This window comes from Paramisgurnus dabryanus, chromosome 16 (assembly GCF_030506205.2).
Source record: "Paramisgurnus dabryanus chromosome 16, PD_genome_1.1, whole genome shotgun sequence".
NCBI classification, from domain to species: Eukaryota; Metazoa; Chordata; class Actinopteri; order Cypriniformes; family Cobitidae; genus Paramisgurnus; species Paramisgurnus dabryanus.
The window spans coordinates 14,939,957-14,957,534 of record NC_133352.1 but is presented as its reverse complement, the minus strand read 5'-3'; the positions used below and the strand labels follow the sequence as shown (position 1 = coordinate 14,957,534).

The 17,578-nt window shown below is 34.8% G+C and overlaps 2 protein-coding genes across 3 annotated transcripts; one reads left to right on the top strand and one right to left on the bottom strand.

Moving 5' to 3' along the window:
• Nucleotides 1–222: 222 nt before the first annotated feature.
• chrm1a (cholinergic receptor, muscarinic 1a) lies at nucleotides 223–6,700 on the bottom strand. 2 transcript variants are annotated; one of them, XM_065271321.2, is made up of 3 exons: nucleotides 6,504–6,587; nucleotides 3,915–4,742; nucleotides 223–1,815 (listed from the first exon to the last, which is right to left on the bottom strand). In XM_065271321.2, exons 2-3 carry the CDS (start codon nucleotides 4,638–4,640, stop codon nucleotides 1,213–1,215), a joined length of 1,329 nt encoding a protein of 442 aa, XP_065127393.2. In that variant the 5' UTR covers nucleotides 4,641–4,742; nucleotides 6,504–6,587; the 3' UTR covers nucleotides 223–1,212. The 2 variants fall into 2 exon arrangements, with proteins under 2 accessions (XP_065127393.2, XP_065127387.2); XM_065271315.2 differs by lacking the exon at nucleotides 6,504–6,587 and adding an exon at nucleotides 6,604–6,700 and having other exon boundaries at nucleotides 224–1,815.
• Nucleotides 6,701–11,656: 4,956 nt separating this feature from the next.
• On the top strand, nucleotides 11,657–14,442 carry bnip1a (BCL2 interacting protein 1a). The gene is made up of 6 exons (XM_065266555.2): nucleotides 11,657–11,768; nucleotides 12,091–12,183; nucleotides 12,287–12,378; nucleotides 12,540–12,644; nucleotides 12,734–12,852; nucleotides 13,828–14,442. Exons 1-6 carry the CDS (start codon nucleotides 11,682–11,684, stop codon nucleotides 14,022–14,024), a joined length of 693 nt encoding a protein of 230 aa, XP_065122627.1. The 5' UTR covers nucleotides 11,657–11,681; the 3' UTR covers nucleotides 14,025–14,442.
• Nucleotides 14,443–17,578: the final 3,136 nt, after the last annotated feature.

The window sequence follows — 17,578 nt, the reverse complement described above, 5'->3', positions numbered from 1 at the left end:
TAGGAACATGGTTTTGGGATAATATAAATATAATAGTGTGCAGTATATACAGTATAGAATAGGATTTAGAAGGTTACAATCAAAATCTAGGAGTCATACTCTATGGCAGTGGTTCCCGAACTTTTTCCCTTGTGTACGGTGCCCCCCCAGTAAAATGTATGACATAAACATTTGAAAACATAAAATTTGAAATAAACAAAATATCTCAAATTATACAATGTAGTGCTGTAGGTTAGTAGCCTTATTTATTTTTTTAAGTTGAATTACACAGAATTCATGGTTAAATAATGTATTTTGTAAAATGTCATAAAACTGGGGGCCCCTGGCACAATCTTTTGGGGGCCCAGTTTAAGAACCACTGCTCTATAGGGTGGCTTCCTGAAAAGGATTACTTCAAGACTAGGCCTTATTAGGACATAAATGTTGTTTTTACAAACATATCTTTCGGTAAGACAGCTCAAACATGCATTTTAGTCTGGGACCAGGCTAAACGCATCTACAGGACAATGCCCCTAAAAGATGTAAAAGTTAATGAAAATATAAGATCCATTATGTTGTGCACTACATTTTGTCGAGTCCATGCCAGTCCAAGTGCATGCTGTCATTAATGCAAGAAAAAAGTATCAAATTATAAAAATAAAAAAATCTAAAATACAAATATTCAATGCTAAAACTGCTTTATAGTAGTTATACAACAAGTTAAAAAACTATTTGAAATGGATTAATGTATATCACAGCTTAAAACTTCTGGTTGACTACAAAACTATGTTTGTAAATAAATTTTTTATCCTTGATCCAGTATACCTGTGCACTGTCAGAAAAAAATATCCCGTTGTCCCTGTGGTGGCACCTTTGCACCAAATAGGTCATGTTAGTACCTCAGAGTTACATATTATTGGAATATAAGTACCTTAAAGGTACATATTCATAACAAATGTATACATATCTGTACCTAAATGGTGACCCAGTGACCGCTCGGGACCATTTTTTGAATTTTATTTTCTGTGCTACATTTGTAACTCTCAATTTTGCTGAGAAATCTTAAAACCTGAATACTTTAATCTTCACAAAGCATAGACAAGCTCAACCTAAGATACATTTGGTGCATCTTTTAGATCTTGAATAATCGACACACCCTTTGACCTTATAAAAGACTAATTCAGGTGCTAAACCTCTCATTTCATTTATCAATAATTCAGCTGTTTGAATATTTCAAGCATTTCCTGTTGGACTCCATCTTATTCCCTTTTTATGCTCTTTCCACCTACAGAGCAGAAGGGCCTTGAACGTGTCCCGGAAGTTCTTGTTGCACAGTGCGTAGCACAGGGGGTTGACCGTGCTGTTAACGTAGCATAACCAGTAACCCAGGTGCCACAGTCCCTCAGGAATACAGTTATCACAGAAAGTCGACACCAGAACCATGATGTTATAGGGTGTCCATGTCGCAATGAAAGCCAGGAGGATGGCACTGAGGGTCCGGGCCGCTTTGTTCTCCTTCATCACCGATGAGCTTCGAGCTTTTCGACACTGGGCACCCGCATTCACTTTAAGAGGGCGGGGTTGTGTGGACGTAGCATTGCTTGTATTTGGGCTGGCAGGAATGTTATTGTTTTTTATTTGAACAAGTGGAATGCGTTTGTCATCTTGTTGATCCGTTCCTTGGTCTTGTTGTTCCGAGTTGGGTGTATTGACTCTTTCTCTTTTTTTCCACCATGCTGCTGTTCTCTGGGTGATGGTGGGACAGATGGTTCTCCTGCTGTTCTGCTTCTGGTCTCCGACATCATCTCCACAGCTGGAATCAGCACAACGACATCTCTGGGAGGCATAAATAAAAAAAGTACATCTATATTAATTTTGCATTAAGATTTATAGGGGTGGTTTCCCGGACAGGATAGTTTAAACCAGGACTAGGCCTTAGGAAATATAACTAATTTTAACAAATATGCCTTCCTAAAAACATTACTTGTGGGCATTTTTAAGCGAAACAAAGGGCACTGATGTATTTTAAGATATGTCAGTGCAAGTTGTTTATAGTTTGGACAGCTCTTTCATTTATTTAGTCTAGGACTAGTCTAATCCCTGTCTGGGAAACCACCCCTTAGATTTTCTAGATAAAATTTGTATTAATCACTTTAAAGTGAAGTTTATAATTTCTGTGCAACTAGTGTGACTAAAGTATAGGATAAAAAAAATGTGATTTGAAACTTTGAAACCAAATTTTTATTTTCAAACTGCCATTGGTCAAACAAACTGAGCCTTAAGCCAGGAGTATTGGGTCTCATTCACTAAGCATGTCTACGCAAAAATGCGTGCGTAAAATGTGCATACGAATGTTTTAACTTACAAATAATGATTCACCTAAAAATTTCATACTAAAATTTGTTTTAAATGTATGCAAAAGCGAAAGGAAAAATATATAACACAGATTTATATTATAGGGTTCTTTTTCCTTGTTCATGATTATTTCGCACGTGTGGTCTAAGTTTTGGTTGAATCATGATTTGTAAGTTAAAACGTCCGTATGCACAATTTACAAACAAATTTGTGCGTACACATGCTAAGTGAATGACACCCAATGTCTGTTTTTTTAAGTGTATGCCAAGGTACGCACACGGTCGAATGCACATATTGCAATGAATGAAAATGAAGAAAACTGCGTGACAAGCTCTGTGTGCAGACACGTAAAAAATGGACTATACTTTGGCCTTTAAACTCGCTATGCTGGTTAACTGTACACTGGTTAGCTGAGACCATCTACATCTTGGTGCACTGTTAAGAAAATATTTGGTTCAACTTAAATAAGTAAGTTACCTAGTTGCATTAAAAAATAAATGTTGTGTCAACTAATATTTTTTAGTTGAATGAACTCAAAATTAAGGCAACCAGGTAATTTACTTTTTTAAGTTTTTTTTTTTTACAATGTGTTGCCCTAAAAGTGCAAAATTTGAATGAATGCATTCACAATGAAATTGAATTTTTTTTGGGGGGGGGGGATAGTGTGGTATTTTTTTACAAATGACTTTTTTACAAATTCATGTGCCCTCATAATCTTTATTCAAAAATGCAAACCTCCTCCCCTCCTCGAAACGATCTCTCTTTACTTCTGGACATGGCGTATGGGCAGGGCCCGGGAAAAGATCACAACGATTAGCAAATAATAATAAACAGAAATACAGCTGTATACACTGTTAGAGTCTATATACACAGTAAGACTTTTTATTGTATATATGCGGTAACTCACTGGCAACACTGCCCCATTACAGTACTGTAACTGTACAGGTTTTTTACAGTTTGATGCCTTTATTGCATTTCCATTTTACAGTATAACACCCTTACTGTAACCTAGTTAGGGATAAAAAATCACCCGTGTCTAAGGTTTGCAACACTACCACAGTGCCGCAGAGTCACTTAATAAAGGTTTCTCGCTATACTCCCCAAGTAGCCTCTTCTGTCACTCTCCTGAGGGAAATCTTGGCGTCACTAGTGTTTTGAAATCTTGAGGTAAAATTCAAATCTGACGGTCAAGCATTTATCCATAATCCCCTTCTTGTTTCTATCTACAATTCTCAATAAATTATTTACAATGCTTAAAAACAATTCACATTTTGAAATTTGCTTCACTGCTAAAAGCATAAAAAATAAAATGTATTTAATTTCATAGATATATTTTATTTTTCCATTTTATATAACCACAGTAGAACTACTGCTGTTGTTTTACAGCAGTCTACTGCAAATTCAAAACATACAGTAAATCACTGTAAATTAAATGTTAATACCCATAATGCAATGCATATTACAGTAATGAACTGGAAAAGAAAATGATGTTATTTTACTGGGCATTTTGTGGTAAGTAACTGTAGAAATTACAGTTAAGTCTAACAGTGTACATTCATATAAATATATTTGTGGCCTACCTGTGATGATTTTCCCGTGTCTTTCCTCTGTGCTCCTGTCAGTCCAGCCAGCTGTTTTGAGCGTTTTTCTGTCACCTGAAACACTTTCCAGTACAGCGCAACCATCACACTCACTGGCAGGTAAAACGCAGCGATGGCCGTTCCAAATGTGATCACAGGTTGAGATAAAAACTGCACCGAGCACTCATTTTCTGGAACGGTCCTTTCACCCACTATATACTGCCAGAACAGAATGGCTGGTGCCCAAATCACAAACGACACGGTCCATGCCAGGGTAATCAACACTATGGCTCTTCTGGGAGTTCTTGTGGCCAGATAGGTCAGAGGTCTTGTGACAGAAAGGTAGCGGTCAACGCTAATGGCCAGCAGGTTCATAACAGAAGCATTGCTTGCCACATAATCCACGGCCAACCAGATGTCACAGGTCAGGTTTCCTAAAGTCCAGCGGCCAATCACGATGTAGGTAGTGTAGAGATTCATGGATATAGCGCCCAAAGTCAAATCAGCCACAGCTAAGCTCAAGAGGAAGTAGTTACTTACTGTCCTCAAGAGCGGGTTGATCCGAAATGAGATCATGACCAGGATGTTGCCGATGACTGTGATGATAGACAGCGGGACTGTTATCAGTGTCATCATGGCCATTGTCCACGAGGGAGCACCGATGACAGGTACATCTGTCACATTTGTTGAATTGGTGAGATTCAGAGGGAATGTGCTGATGTTCATTATGGACTGAGGATGAAGGCAGGAACAATAAGATTATCAATGTTCGCTAAAATCCAGGCCTAAAACTTTCAACTTCTTCAGGAATCCTGATGTCTTGCATATCTGTAGACAAATAAGATGTTTATTCTTTCCTTTATTTATTCATTCAATGGTGTAAAGGTTGAATAAATCATGAATGTGTATGTATTCAACGTCTTATCAGCATTTACTTACTTACACTATGATAAAATCTCTATAAATTGTTTTTAACATGTGACTAGTACAACTGTGACAAAAAGATACACAAGAGAAGAGTAAACTCTGTACAGTGCTGGCATTATTAGTACATATGGGTGTATTTGTTTATGTTAACTTGTTTAATTAATGAACTGAACTGCATGCAAGCAAGCACTGAAAAGTAAATATCATAATCCGGAATCAACTCTGCATGTTTATATAATACACTCGTGGTGTAGCAACTGAAGGCATAATAACACCGTGCACAGTTTTCATTTAGATAAAAGCATCTGCTAAATAACCATGATTTTTACATAAACATATTTTTCTACATAACACAATGAAACGTTATCACTGCTTAATAACCAAAACACAAGATTCAGTGTCTGGAGAGGTGAAGTTAGAAATCGGGTAACCTTTGCAATTTTATCCTGGGGCCCTGGTTACCGAGATCCCTTGCTATACAAAAAGTCGTACTTTAAGTACAAAACAAATAGTACGTCCCACGGATGCAGATCCTTTTTCTAAATGCTGTGACTAATCCCTTAAGACAGGCAGCATGTTATGAAAAACAGTACAAAAAAATGAGATCCTTACTCCACCCTTACAATAAAGTATTTAGAGATCATGTACATTAATTAAGAACTGAGTAAACATGGCCCATCCTCTGTTTGACAACAAATACAATTATTATAATTATTACACTGATCTATTTCCCAGTTACTTTTATCCAAAGCAACAATGTGCATTCAAATTGTTTCCCATGGATCGAAACCAAATACATCTACGTTATTAACACAACGCTACAGGAACACATTATGTAAAAGTGATAACTTCAATGATGTCACAAATTGTTATCCAAACTCCTAAACTCTATAAACGCTTGGTTGTTTTTAAACCATGGTTGGATAAAAATACAGACACTTTCTAGGTACACACTTAAAAATAAAGGTGCTTCGATGGTTTTTCACAACGATGTCATTGAAGAACAATTTTTGGTTCCTCAAAGAACCATTTCTTCAAAATAATTATTTATCTTGTGAAACAGAAGGTTCTTCAGATGGTAAAGGTTCTATGTAGCACCTTTATTTTTAAGAGTGTAAATTAAAGCAATGTTTGGGTTTGTCTGTATTTCATTTAGCCAGGCGAACCCAGCAATTTGTATATTGTAAAAAAATATTAATGTGGTTTAAGAAGCTACCAGTCAGGATAGTAAAAGTATCAATCAAAATTAAATTGTGACGCAATGTAAAATAAATTGAATGAACTCTATAACCTTTTGAAGCCATTATGATTTCAATTAATGTTATTATTTTAATTATTTCAATAAGAGAGACATGCGATTAAGATTGTATCAGGAGCAAAATGAATATTTATGCCATATTTATCCAAAATGAATAAAGCAAATGAATACGTATCATACATCTTAACCTTCTCTTCAAAGGTAGCTTAATATATCGTACTTTAGTCAGTTTACAAATAAATACGAAATCTAATGCTGATTATCCACGTATCTGATTATTAATAACTAATGTTTGTCCACAAATGAAATACAATATACAACATCAATCATTTTAGTCTATAATAATAAATGCACAAACAAGTCTCCTTTTAGAAATAACTACATTTACAAACTTTTATACTTACCATTCATACTCATATAAATCTAATCCATTATTAAGTTTCAAGAGTAACAATTTACCTGTAATGCACTGCTCAGTAAAATGTTTCAAAACAGTTCACTTACCTATGATGCATGAAGATGTTTGATCATTTCAGTACTGTTGCTCTTGCGGTCTGAACTCCCCACCTCACCTGTAGGCTGTAGCACCTCTTCAAAAAAATAAATAAACAATTACTGCCACTCCTCACATTAAAAACTCCCTTACAGACCTTTTCCTCATTTAGTTAATATTCAGGTAATTTACCTTTATGCTTTGACTGATGCTTTAAGCATTTTTGGAACAAGTTTATCAGTATGTGTGTTCGGAAAATGCATTTAAGATTTTTCAGAACAGAAATGCATTTTTTTTAATACATTTTGGACATGTGTACCTCACACGACTTTTGTCTGTCCACTGAAAACCATAATAAGTTGACTGAACTCATTTGATTGAGTAAACTCATTTCCTCAATTCAATTAAGTAATGGTTCTCCCAAATATGTGTATATTTAAGTTCACTTAACTTGGTGGCCACATAGACTGAACTTAAATTGTTAAGTTCACCAAGCTTGGAGCTTGTACAGTGCACTTCAACAATTAAGTTCACTTAGTGTTCATAAAGACTGAACCTAAATTGTCATTAAACTTTATATAACAATGTGTAATGAAAGGTATTCAGGACTGACTCTATGTCAATGAATGAATGAACTTAATTATCCAAAGAAGCATACAACAAACTGCACTGTTCACGTGTATCTTCATTAAAGTGGAAAGAAATACAATAAGTTAAAGGGATAGTTCGGGCAAAAATGATACTAAACCTATGTTTTTCTCACCGCCAAGCTGTCCGAGTTGCATATGTCTATCGTTTTTCAGACAAACACATTTTCGGATAATTTAGAAAATGTTTTAGATCTTTCAGTTGATTAAATATAATGTTACGGGGTCCACCCATAGTCCACGACCTTCAAGTCCAAAAAAAGTGCGTCCATCCTTCACAAATTAAATCCAAACAGCTCCAGGATGATAAACAAAGGTCTTCTGAGGGTAATCCGCACGGTGTTGTTGTAGAAATATCCATATTTAAAACTTTATTAACGTAAATAAATACCTTCCGGTAGCGCCGCCATCTTAGTCGCATCCGCATTCAGGATGAGAGCTTACGCAGCCTTCGGAGGCTACTCTGCTGCACTCAAAAAAATTGTTTGTTCAATAAACATAATTGAATTAAGGAAAACTTTTCCACGAAATTAGATTAGGCTTGTACAACAAGAATACAATAAGTTAATTTAAACAAATAATCTTTTGTTGCACCAACTTAATAAATATATTTATATTGGTCATAAAAATATCTTGTTCAATAAACTAAATTCAGTTAAGGAAAACTTTTCCACGCAATTATTTCTGGTCTGTTCAACAAAAACAAAACAAGTTAATTCAAGAAAAAAGTCTAGTTAAACCAATTATCAGTTTCTATATAATACTAATTAGCATAAGCACATGTTAGCATGCTAATGACACATTGGATGAACATGTGAAAAGAGACTGATCTTCAAACAGTCATTAACACAGTTAGTGCTTTTTAAAATAAGTACGTATGTCACATCCACAACTTAGCCACAATCGCCACTCTTCTGTACAATGGTAACCAAACAATTCGTAAAAATATAACACAAAATCTTCTAAATCAATAAGATAAACCAACATTAAACACTATAAAGTCTTTCTCTTTACCTAAAAATGCATAAAATAACACTTAATTTAAAAAATTACTCTCCAAAGGCAGTTGTATGCAAAGCATGCTGGGAAATACAGATTCACGGCCCAGTAAGTAATAGCAACAAAAATCATTAATGTGGTCCCAATATAAAATTATTTAGTTCATGTAATGTTTTTACATTTAAGCAGATTGAACATTATAAAAGTAGCTTGAGACAAAAAAATAAAAAATGGTGTTGTATTAACTTGTTTCATTTAAGTAAATTAGACAAGGTGCAAAAAAAAAATTTTTTGAGTGCATGCTGCTCTGTGCCCCAGCCCTCCGAATTTGTCATACGTCAATAAGAAAAGTGCGTGCACTACGCTAATACTCTCTCCTGAATACAGAGGAGTCTAAGATGGCGGCGCTACCGGAAGGTATTTATTTTCGATAATAAAGTTTTAAATATGGATATTTCTACAACAACACCACGTGGATTACCCTCAGAAGACCTTTGTTTATCATCCTGGAGACGTTTGGATTTAATTTGTGAAGGATGGACGCACTTTTTTTGGACTTGAAGGTCGTGGACCCTGTAATATTACATTTATTCAACTGAAAGATCTAAAACATTTTCTAAAATATCAGAAAATGTGCAACTCGGACAGCTTTGGGGTGAGTAAATCATGGGTTTAATATCATTTTTGACCGAACTATCCCTTTAAATGTGGTGCATGCATACCAAAGGAAACACTGATCACCTCAACGGTGACATCACCAAAAAAGTCTAATTTACAAAAAACTTTTTCTTAGAGTGTAAACTCTTGTACCAAAGATAAAACATTCAAATTTTGAGGCCCAAGGGCTTATGACAATTCCTCCTCACAGCATTTTTAACTGACAATCTTAGGTTAATTGCACTTTTATTTTTAAGTTAATAAGTTAAATGAACAAAGAGTTAGGTTATGGATCCAAAATGCAAAATTTAAGTCATGACTGCATAATTTTTGGTTTCAAACAGCATTAGGGCTTTCAGCAGGGGTTTTTTTATTTGCTTTGGTACTATTATCGCAAGTATGTGGTAAAACCTGTTAAAAACTGTTAGAACAAAACTCAAAGCAGACCATCAAAAAGTCAGGTTTTTTCAGACATGTAATCACATGTTCAATTGCGTAAGTACAACGCACATTACACGTTCACTTTTTCACCACATCTAATTAGAGTGTCATGAAAGACATACATTATGAAGTAATTGTCTTTCGCAATGCTCACAATACTTTTGATATGCTTCTCATCTGATTTACGTAAATACATTTGACCAACACTTAATCCAACTGATCTTAATGGTTAATCACTGAACCGTTATATATTTTCATTTCAGCAATATACAGTATATGGAAGTTGAGATCTACCGAAATAAAATGTGTGTTTGTACGAACATATAAAATAAGGGTAACCACACATGATGAATACTTCTTATTGCTAATTGATTTCATATAGGGGTAACCACAATTGGTCACTAGATATAATAGTGGGGGTGTAAACACTGGCAATTTCTTTCAGCATGGAGCAGAGAGGAAAAAATAGGAAGAGCTTGTAGAAAAGGGATCTATCAGAAAAGTGTGCATGGGCACCAACAGAGAGGTCAGACAACGGCCAACAGGCCACTGTCTAAGTGCCTGGACATCGTGGAGGAAACATCTCCATGTGCGCAGCTATCTCTGAAGATGGTGTTGTAGGACGTAGGCCATTACCTGGCTCCTATAATGCTGCATATCTTATTGAGTTTCTCAATGAAATTGAGCCGGCCTGTCAAGGTGAAGGGGTCACCTATGTACTTGTGTGAGACAATGTCAGGTTCCACCACGCAGGGGTAGTTCAAGCATGGTTTCAGGCCCATCCACAATTCATGACCCTCTACTTGCCTCCATACTCTCCTTTCCTCAACACTATTGAGGATTTTTTTCAGCATGGAAGTGGAAGGTCTATGATCGCCAATAGGATGGTTATTTTTTGGGTTATATTGCCTAAAGTGAAACTGTGCCCTGCTGAAAAAAACAGCATCAAACTGTCGTGGAATTTTAGCCGCATCAAATAATACTCACTAAGAGTAAAAGTCAAGGATCACACAGACACACTGTCAACAGAATTTTCTTTGTCTGAATTTAATATATTCTATAGAATAAGCTCTCACTACCTGGTGCCAGAAGTTTTAAAACCGAGAGCCCTGTTTACAAGGTTGAGCACATATTTATATTAAGATACTAAAAAACACAGTCATCCCATCTCCGCCCATGAACCAAAGATCGTCATCTTAGTTCCAGCGTCACTAAAATAAACCTTCAATTTATCAATGACTAAGAAACATATCATTTGAAGCACATCTGGTCAAATAGAAGAAATTATTTTGTTCTCAGTGAAACTCTACCGTTTACTGAGTTTTTTCACTTGTTCATCATTTGTTACTTATCTCATTCACTAGCCCCCCTTTATTTTATCTGGTAGGACTTTGCATAATGTCTTTGGACATTTTACTACTGAACAGATGGAAAGAACAGAAATCTTTCACTAGAACAGAAGAACAGGATTTTACATTTAACAATTATAAGTTCATAAACTATAATTAAAATTAAAATAAAAATCTTCCACTACAAAACCACCATGGATGAGCATTGGGGATTATGCTGGTTTAGCTGGTGGTCAAAACACAACATATGCTGGTCTTGCTGGTATGACCAGCATGGGATGCTGGTGCTAATGCTGGTTTGGTGCTGATGCTGGTTTAGTTTGGTGTTCACTAGCAAACCAGCACCAAAACACAACATATGCTGGTCTTGCTGGTGTTTTTTTTCAGCAGGGTGTAGCCTAATCTGTCTTTTATATTACTGTGGTAGCATATTAATTTACGCACTTCTGAGGTCGAATTGAAACCTGTATCTTGCATTGCTTGCTGGTTTTGAAAATATACACAGTACTTGTTTAAAATAGTACCAAAGCGAATAAAACCCCCTGCTATATCCACTTGCTGAATAGACGATTTCTACAGGATGATCTCATTTGTCCACAGCAGGGGGCGCTAAGTAACAAGACAAGTGGTCGCATATAAATTAATCGTCACTTTTTACATAATTAAATAATTTCGGTTCATTGTATACTTTTTGGCAATCTTTAATTTGCCGTAAATTACACAACACATAGTACATTCTATGGCTCGTTACATTTTGTTTTGCATATGCATATTTTAATGTTTTAATTGTTTTGTTCAACTTTACGTAATATTTTCTTTCTTTTTGAAGCATCTTAGAACAAAATTTAATTGCAGTTACAGCTATACGTTGTATTATTGTCCACGTTATATATATTATTTTATAGTGGCATGTTGTTTGCGATAAATGTTGCCGGACTTTTATTTTGAAAATCACTCTCAGTGTCCGGAAGTCATAAGTGTTCACTGACTGCAGTGATGATGGCAGCCTCTGCAGATGTCCACGTACGAATATGTGAGCAAGAAATCATCAAGTATGACTTAGAAATAAAAGCTTTCATCCAGGTATGAATACTTAAAAAATCTAAAGGTTTTAAATTTATTAAGCAAAACTAGTATGCCTGATGTCATGTTATTATCACTTTAGGACAGTTCATGCAGGTGAAATGAATGAATTACAGGAAGCATCTCTCACCATACAAAGCAAATAAATAAATAACATATTTCTTTCCTGCTAAATTTATTAGTGTTAAATAAAAAAAAAATGTAGCTCTTTTATTTTATTTTTCCTCCAGTCTGTCCCCTTTATCCAGTATAGCAAACTGATACATTCATTTGTGTTTAAATTTTGAAATTGTTAAAATAACTATTAGTGTTACAATTGCAGGATGTCAGTGAATGCACCGGACCACAAAGCAAACTGACAGATTTAAATTATAAAGTGAAAGAAAAATTTAACAATCTCAGACAACGGATCCAGGTAAGACAGAATAAATGTGTGGTTCATAAAATATAAATTTTATTTCAAAATCTGTAAAAAATCAGTTTGATAATGACAACTGGATGGCATTTTGTTTCAACAGGATCTGGAGCAAATGGGAAAAGAACAAGACAAAGAGTCTGACAAGCTGGCCCTTCTCAATAAAGTAGAAAGACATCAGAAACAGATGCTTAGGTAATCCTGATAGCCCATAATGCAATTGATTTTCTTCCTAGTACTCGCTCTTGCTTCTTTAATTGTTTAACAGTGTAATACAAGTGTAAATGCATGCTTTTATTTTAAATAGCATAGAAAAGAATGTGTTGCATCCTAAATGAAGAATGTCTATTTTGCAGTAATCAAACAGCATGGAGAAAGGCAAATCTTGCCTGTACATTGTCCATCGATAAACTGGAGAAAGAAGATTTATTAAATTCAGAGAACATGTCTGTAAGACACAGGTAATCATTTAGAAGTAGAAATGCTTACAGAAGAACAATAATGTTTATTCTATTTCTGATATGTTGAAATCCTTTTTTCGCTTATTCAGAAAAATGACAAAAGAGAGCCTGGCTCAGACCTCCAGTGACATAACCGAGAGTTTGATGAGCATCAGTCGGATGATGTCACAACAAGTTCAGCAGAGTGAAGAGACCATGAGCTCACTTGGTAAGTTCAGATCAAAAGACAACATGTAAATAAACTGAGATTATCCTTTATCAAATAATAAAGTACAGCACAAATGAACTGTGGCTATAAACACCATGCAAATAGACTTATAATTTTTAAATATTTAAAATATGCTAATTTTCCAGCTCCCCTAAAGGTAAACATTAGATTTTTACCATTTTGAAATCCATTCAGCTGATCTCCATCCAGCATCGTGCTAAAAAATAACCAAAGAGTTTCAATATTTTTCTTATTTAAAACTTGACTCTTCTGTAGTTACATCGTGTACTAAGACCGACATGGCTAGGAACTATACTTTCATTCTGGCGTAATAATCAAGGAGTCGGCTGCAGCAGGGGCAATGATGTTATCAAAAGTTACCAAGGGGAATATTTTCGGGCAGTGCGTAATATCATTGCGCTTCCTGCAGCCATGTTACAGCAGCAAAGTCCTTGATTATTACGCCAGAATGAGAGTATAGTTCCTAGCCATGTAGGCCTAGATAATCGCAACTTTTAATTTTCCGTCAGTCTTAGTACACGATGTAACTACAGAAGAGTCAAGTTTTAAATCTGAAAAATATTGAAACGCTTTGGTTATTTTTAAGTGTGATGGTAATGGTCTAATCAGATTCAATGGATTATGCTAAGCTATGCTAAAAGTGGTACGGTCAGACCCGGAGATCAGCTGAAAGGATTCCAAAACGGTAAAAATCAAATGTTTAACTCTAGGGGAGCTAGAAAATTAGCATATTTTCAAAAAAAGTGTAGTGTCCCTTTAACCAGTGGCTACCCTACTTTCAATGCATGTGTTGCTGTAGCTCAAAGTGATAGAACATCACATTTGCAGCTTAATGGTCATAGGTTTGTTTCCCAGCCAACGTATGGTGTTAAAATCTATACCTTGAATGTTCAAGAGGTAGCTCCTGGATTAATATATTTTCTGAATATTAATACACTGTTTGTTTTCCTGTAGCAACTTCATCAAGGACAGTGCAGGAAACTCACGAAGAGTTTAAAGCTATGTCAGGAACCATACAGCTGGGCCGAAAACTCATCATTAAGTACAATCGGCGGGAACTTACAGATAAGCTGCTTATTTTCCTGGCTCTCGCTCTCTTCTTGGCTACAGTATTGTACATTCTGAAGAAAAGACTATTCCCTTTCTTTTGAGAAAAAACCAAAATATGCATAAAATGTTGTATATGACAGTACAGGTTAAATGTCCACATCGTTTCAAAATGAAGAGAATTGCACATTGATATATATATGTATAGTTTACACAAAGTGAAAATTCATGTCATCATTACTCACCCTCATGTTGTTTTAACAACGTACAAGTTTATTTACCAGCGTCTTGTGTTACACTTAATGGGTGAGCTATGCTTTTTAAGCTTTTTCTTTTTTTGTTAAATTTTGCTTTATTCTTTATGATTTAAAGGACTGAGAGACTATAAAGTCACCACAAAGTAGAAAATCTAGTTTTTACTAGTAAATCTGTAACTAACTTGTAGTTGGATGTCATATGTGTCATTCTTTAATTTATGTACCATAACTCGTTATTACTGTAAATAAATATTTAATATATTTATTTACATTGACGTTGTATTTATCACAGTGATAATATAATTATCAAATACAAATACAAAATTTTTGCAGAATTTGGCATGCCTGAATTGCGTAATCTACCCACATAATTTGGAGTAAATGGTGCTCCATAACTAATATTATTTAAAAAATGTATGATGCCGTTTTATATATGCCAGGGGGTCCGCAGAGTTTAAGGGGTTAAGGTCTTTATTAAAAGCAGTTAAAAATTTTGAATATTTAATAGCATATCTGAGTTTCAAAATATTCCTTAGCCTAAACCAATTGTAAAACAGACAACTAATGTTACTGTATAACTTTGTTTTTAAAAAGTTTTTAATTCCTAAAGAAGCTGAAAGATTGAGTGTCCATGATGCATGTTTTTTCTGCATCAACACATTGGCAGTAGATTTTGTTTTGTTAAATGTGTATTTAATGCTTAAAAGTAAAATAGTTTTATGTTCAGAATGCCCTTTTATAGGAGTCCAGATATTCAACAGGCATATTTTCCCTACAGTACATCAGGGGTTTTCAAACGTTATGATGTCAATGACCACCAAATATGATGAACTTTTTGTGAGGGACCCCTTCCTAAGATATCAATATTTGTATATTTTTATGTATAAAGAAACATTTAAACTGTGCTACCTTACAAGCCCCTTGAAAGTATTTACGTACCACGAAATGAAAACACTTCGAAATTAATAGGATCATTATAGAAATAAAACTTTAATAATACTGGATAGACGTTTGCAATTTTTGTTTTGTCTTTTTTGCACTGAAATTTTCTGGGGACACATTAAAACCTTCTAGAGGCCCCCTTAGGGGTTCTCCGACCCCAGTTTGAAAATCCCTGCCATTGATTATGGCCCTAAATAGAAAAACTAGTATTTTTAGTTAAAAAGTATATATTAAAAAGACTAGTATCTTTAAAAAGTAAATAGTATTTTTATTTTAAAGTATTTTTAATTAAAAGAACAAACTTAACAAAATATTTGTTTTGTGAAAAGACAAAGCTGAATTCTTGTCATGAGATTTTAACCCTTAGTGTTGCTTCCAACTCTCCAGTTTTCCATGTCTGTACTGAACCCAGCTAAGACACTGGATGCTGTCACATGAACACCTACAGTATGACAGGCAATTTCGGTGAGTTAAACTCACATCCTGGTCAGCAATGAACCAGCAGCTGTTATGCTGCTCAGGAGAGAACTGGAGTATCACAGAGGGGAAAAGCTCAGAAAAGCTATGGCCATAATCAGAGCTCTACTGATAAAAAGGCATGCAACCCTGTCTTTCCTCCGATAAGACCCGGAAAGGCTGATTATTCCATCCCTGGTCTCCTTCTCTCTCTCTCTCTCTCTCTCTCGCTGCCTTTCTCTCTCTCTCTGTCATTCTCCTTCTATTGTGGCTGGAGGACAAGGTCTGTTATTTTTAGAGATGTGTGTCTATGTTATCTGACTTGTTCTTTTCAACGCCTCTGAGGAGTGGGCCACTATTGTAACTGCGTGACCTTTCTCTCTACCTCTCAGTGGCCTCATATCTGACTTCAAATTATGGTTATTTCCACAGTAAGTATTAAGGAACCTCTATGTGGTGGTAGAAATGCATTGCATTTATTAGATAGATGTGATAGAGAGAAGGAATTGTGTTTAGGGATACGTGTGGAGAGGCCAGAGAGATGCACAAGGACAATCTATTACTCATTTTAAGTGGCAACAAATCTGGATCTCTTTTCCTACTCCATAAAGATCTTCACATGCACCACCATGCACCCTTACCTCTCTATGTTAAGCAAATTGTGCCATTCTACACACTAAGCACAGCACTTTTGTGTTGTCAATCAGGGGCAAACTAAGGTCTTAAAATGATACAAAAGTTTTGTATAGGCTAAATGGTATTACTAATTAGATTTTTTTGGAAATTTCGATATGTTGGATTAATGGATTAATTTATATATAAATCTTCAGTTAATCAAGCAGGTAATTGATCCATCAATCACTGCAAAGTCAACAAATTTCTCACCCGAAACACACTAGAGGTCAAAATGTTTAATCTGAAAACCCGTCAAATCAATTCACGTGATGTGTCGCCCGACATGGTGGAATATTTGCCTTGTGGGATTAAGTTTAAATCCTCTTTTAAATGTGCTACTCAACACGGGAATGAAATTTTAAATAATATTATTTTTAACATTTTAAAACTGTTTTATTGTTTTTTGTAGTTTTAAAATCTTAGATAAGTAGCAAATAAACGCACATTTACACATAAAATATGCATGATAATTCGATTTTTAAACGGCGCCGAAACAAGGTAGACACCGATATAAGTTTAATTATAAGATCAAAAATAATTGTACTGATTTTGCTTCAGAGAATAATAATAATAATAATAATAATATGATTATAATAATAACAACTAAATTATTATTATTATGTACTATTATTATTGTTGTCGTTGTTATTACGCGTTTTACGACACAGCTTCGTAAATATCACGTTATGAATGTATAATAACGTATTTTTCTAATGTATTGCCATTAAATTATATATTCATATTTAACCAATATTAGGTTATACAAACCAAATGATGAATGCATACATTCTTGCAAAGCTTTTATTATTTTTCTTAAAAATATACAAATCAAACCTACACAGACAAATTAATAACAAAAATGTTGACATATTCGTTCGAAATGCATGCCTTCTGCTTATTTTCACAACGAAAATATTTGCATTCAGATGCAAAAAATTATATTTGATCAATTTATGCTTTTTTGCTATGCTTTTTTATTGTATGAAAAAGTTTCAGTCTATGTGATACACCAAAAAGATATTCACTGGAAAAGAAAGAAGGAAAATGGGAAAAGAAAATGTTGCAACCTTGATAACTTTGCCCAATTTGTAGGTTGCACGCGGGCCTCAGAATATATCTGGTGAAAATCATAAATAAGGCAATATGTTGTGTACTTAATTTCTCATAATTTAACACAAGTGCAAGCAAGTTATTTAAACATGGTTTAATGAAAATAAAGTATAGATATTAAAGCGTAAAAATGAACGTATAGCTAATTTCACAAGCAGGCCTAAACCAAAACCATCCCAGCCTTGATGTCTTTCAGTATATTACAAATAATCATTAAC